This window comes from Galeopterus variegatus, unplaced genomic scaffold (assembly GCF_000696425.1).
Source record: "Galeopterus variegatus unplaced genomic scaffold, G_variegatus-3.0.2 Scaffold830, whole genome shotgun sequence".
In the NCBI taxonomy this organism is placed as follows: Eukaryota; Metazoa; Chordata; class Mammalia; order Dermoptera; family Cynocephalidae; genus Galeopterus; species Galeopterus variegatus.
In genome coordinates, this window is record NW_007726941.1 from 94,383 (window position 1) to 95,978 (window position 1,596).

The window sequence follows — 1,596 nt, forward strand, 5'->3', positions numbered from 1 at the left end:
AAAGGTAATATGGGGCTGGCCGGTTAGCTCAGTTGGCTAGAGCATGGTGTTATAATACCAAGGTTAAGGGTTTGAATCCCCGTGCCAGCCAGCCACCTCCCCCCACCCAAAGACTGACACCGCCAAGTGTTACAAGGTTGTGGAGAAGCTGGAGCTTGTACCTGCTGCTGATGCAACACTGGGGAAGCTGAAAGGATGCCTGTAGCCCGGCAACTCCACTCCCAGGTGTCATCCAACAGAAATGACGTGTGCAAGAGACGTGCATGAGAATATTCAGTCTCAGTATATACTAGATCGGGGGTCAGCAAACTTCAGGCCACTGCTGCATTTGTACGGCCCGCAAGCTAGAAAGGCTTTCTGCGTTGTTAGTGGGTTGTTAAAAAAGAAAGAAAGAAAAACAATATGTGACAGAGACCACTTGTGGCCCACAAGGCCTAAAACATGTANGAGGTTCAAGGGCAAGCAAAAGTTGTCTCTGCTGTTAGGAGTCAGGATGATGGTTACCCTCGGGTGAGGGGGGCTTAGTGGCACAGAAGGGGCTTTTGAGGTGCTGGTTAATATTCTGTGTCTTGATGAGGGTATTGGTTATTGGTAGGTTCACCTGTAACATTTCATTGAACTGATGATTTGTGCACATGTCTGTAAGTTATATTTTCATAAAAAGTTTACTTAAAAAGTCATCACTCTACATGGAAAAAAAGCATCTGCCCCAACCGTGGAACTATACCAACCACAAAGTGGTATTTCTCCACCACTAGGAAACTATCTAGTGACTGACAGCCTTCTCACTATTTATCTCCTTAGCCACCCAGCAACATCTTACTTGCATCAAACACATACATTGCCCCTTATCCAGTCTGCTTACTCCAAAAACTGGCAGTTTTTCATGTTCTAATGGCCTCGACACATACTAGTTAATGCAGAGCTTGGTGGTAGGACATGGTGAGCCCAGTGCTTTGAGTATATTGGATGCCAGGCCTTCAGAAAACCACGGATGTGGGTATAAATAAAATGAGTTTATGCCCATGGATGCTCTTGAGCTTCTTTTCATCTGATATCAAACCATGTTTTTTTCCCCTTTTTTCTCAAGGGGGCGTCCACCGCCTAGAGTCTGTTGAAGAATATAACGAGCTGATGGTGCGGAACGGGGACCCCCGGGCCAGGATGCTGGAGGTCTCCCGAGATGGCCGGAAGCACTCCCTTCCCCAGCTGCTGGACTCCGCCGGAGCAGGGCAGGTCAGTCCAGTGCCACGGAGCCTCTTGCTCTCCCACACAGTCACAGCTGCTTGGTTAGGGACAGAGGGGCATGTTTCCAGCCCCAAGGTCTCCAGGCTCTTTTATTCCTTTCAAAGACCAGCGAGGGCTTCCATGGTAAGAACTTGCCATCTATGTGGGCCAGGAGTATTTGGGGCCAGGGAGATGTACAGGGAGACAGAGCATAGAAAGTGAGGGCTACCCAGAGAGGCTAAAAAGAAGCCAGCCTGGGCCGGCCCGGTGGCGCACTGCTACAGTGTTCCGCTTGGGAGTGTGGCGGCGCTCCCGCCGAGGGTTCGGATCCCACATACAGACCGGTTCCCGCCCACTGGCTGAGCGAGG

The 1,596-nt window shown here is 50.3% G+C and overlaps 1 protein-coding gene across 1 annotated transcript in view; it reads left to right on the plus strand.

Moving 5' to 3' along the window:
- The window catches only part of PDZD2 (PDZ domain containing 2), a 117,387-nt gene that overhangs the window by 59,484 nt on the left and 56,307 nt on the right, over positions 1 to 1,596 (plus strand). Inside the window, exon 6 of the mRNA XM_008572759.1 lies at positions 1,091 to 1,236. Coding sequence (XP_008570981.1) covers positions 1,091 to 1,236 — 146 coding nt within the window. The remainder of the gene's footprint in view (positions 1 to 1,090; positions 1,237 to 1,596) is intronic.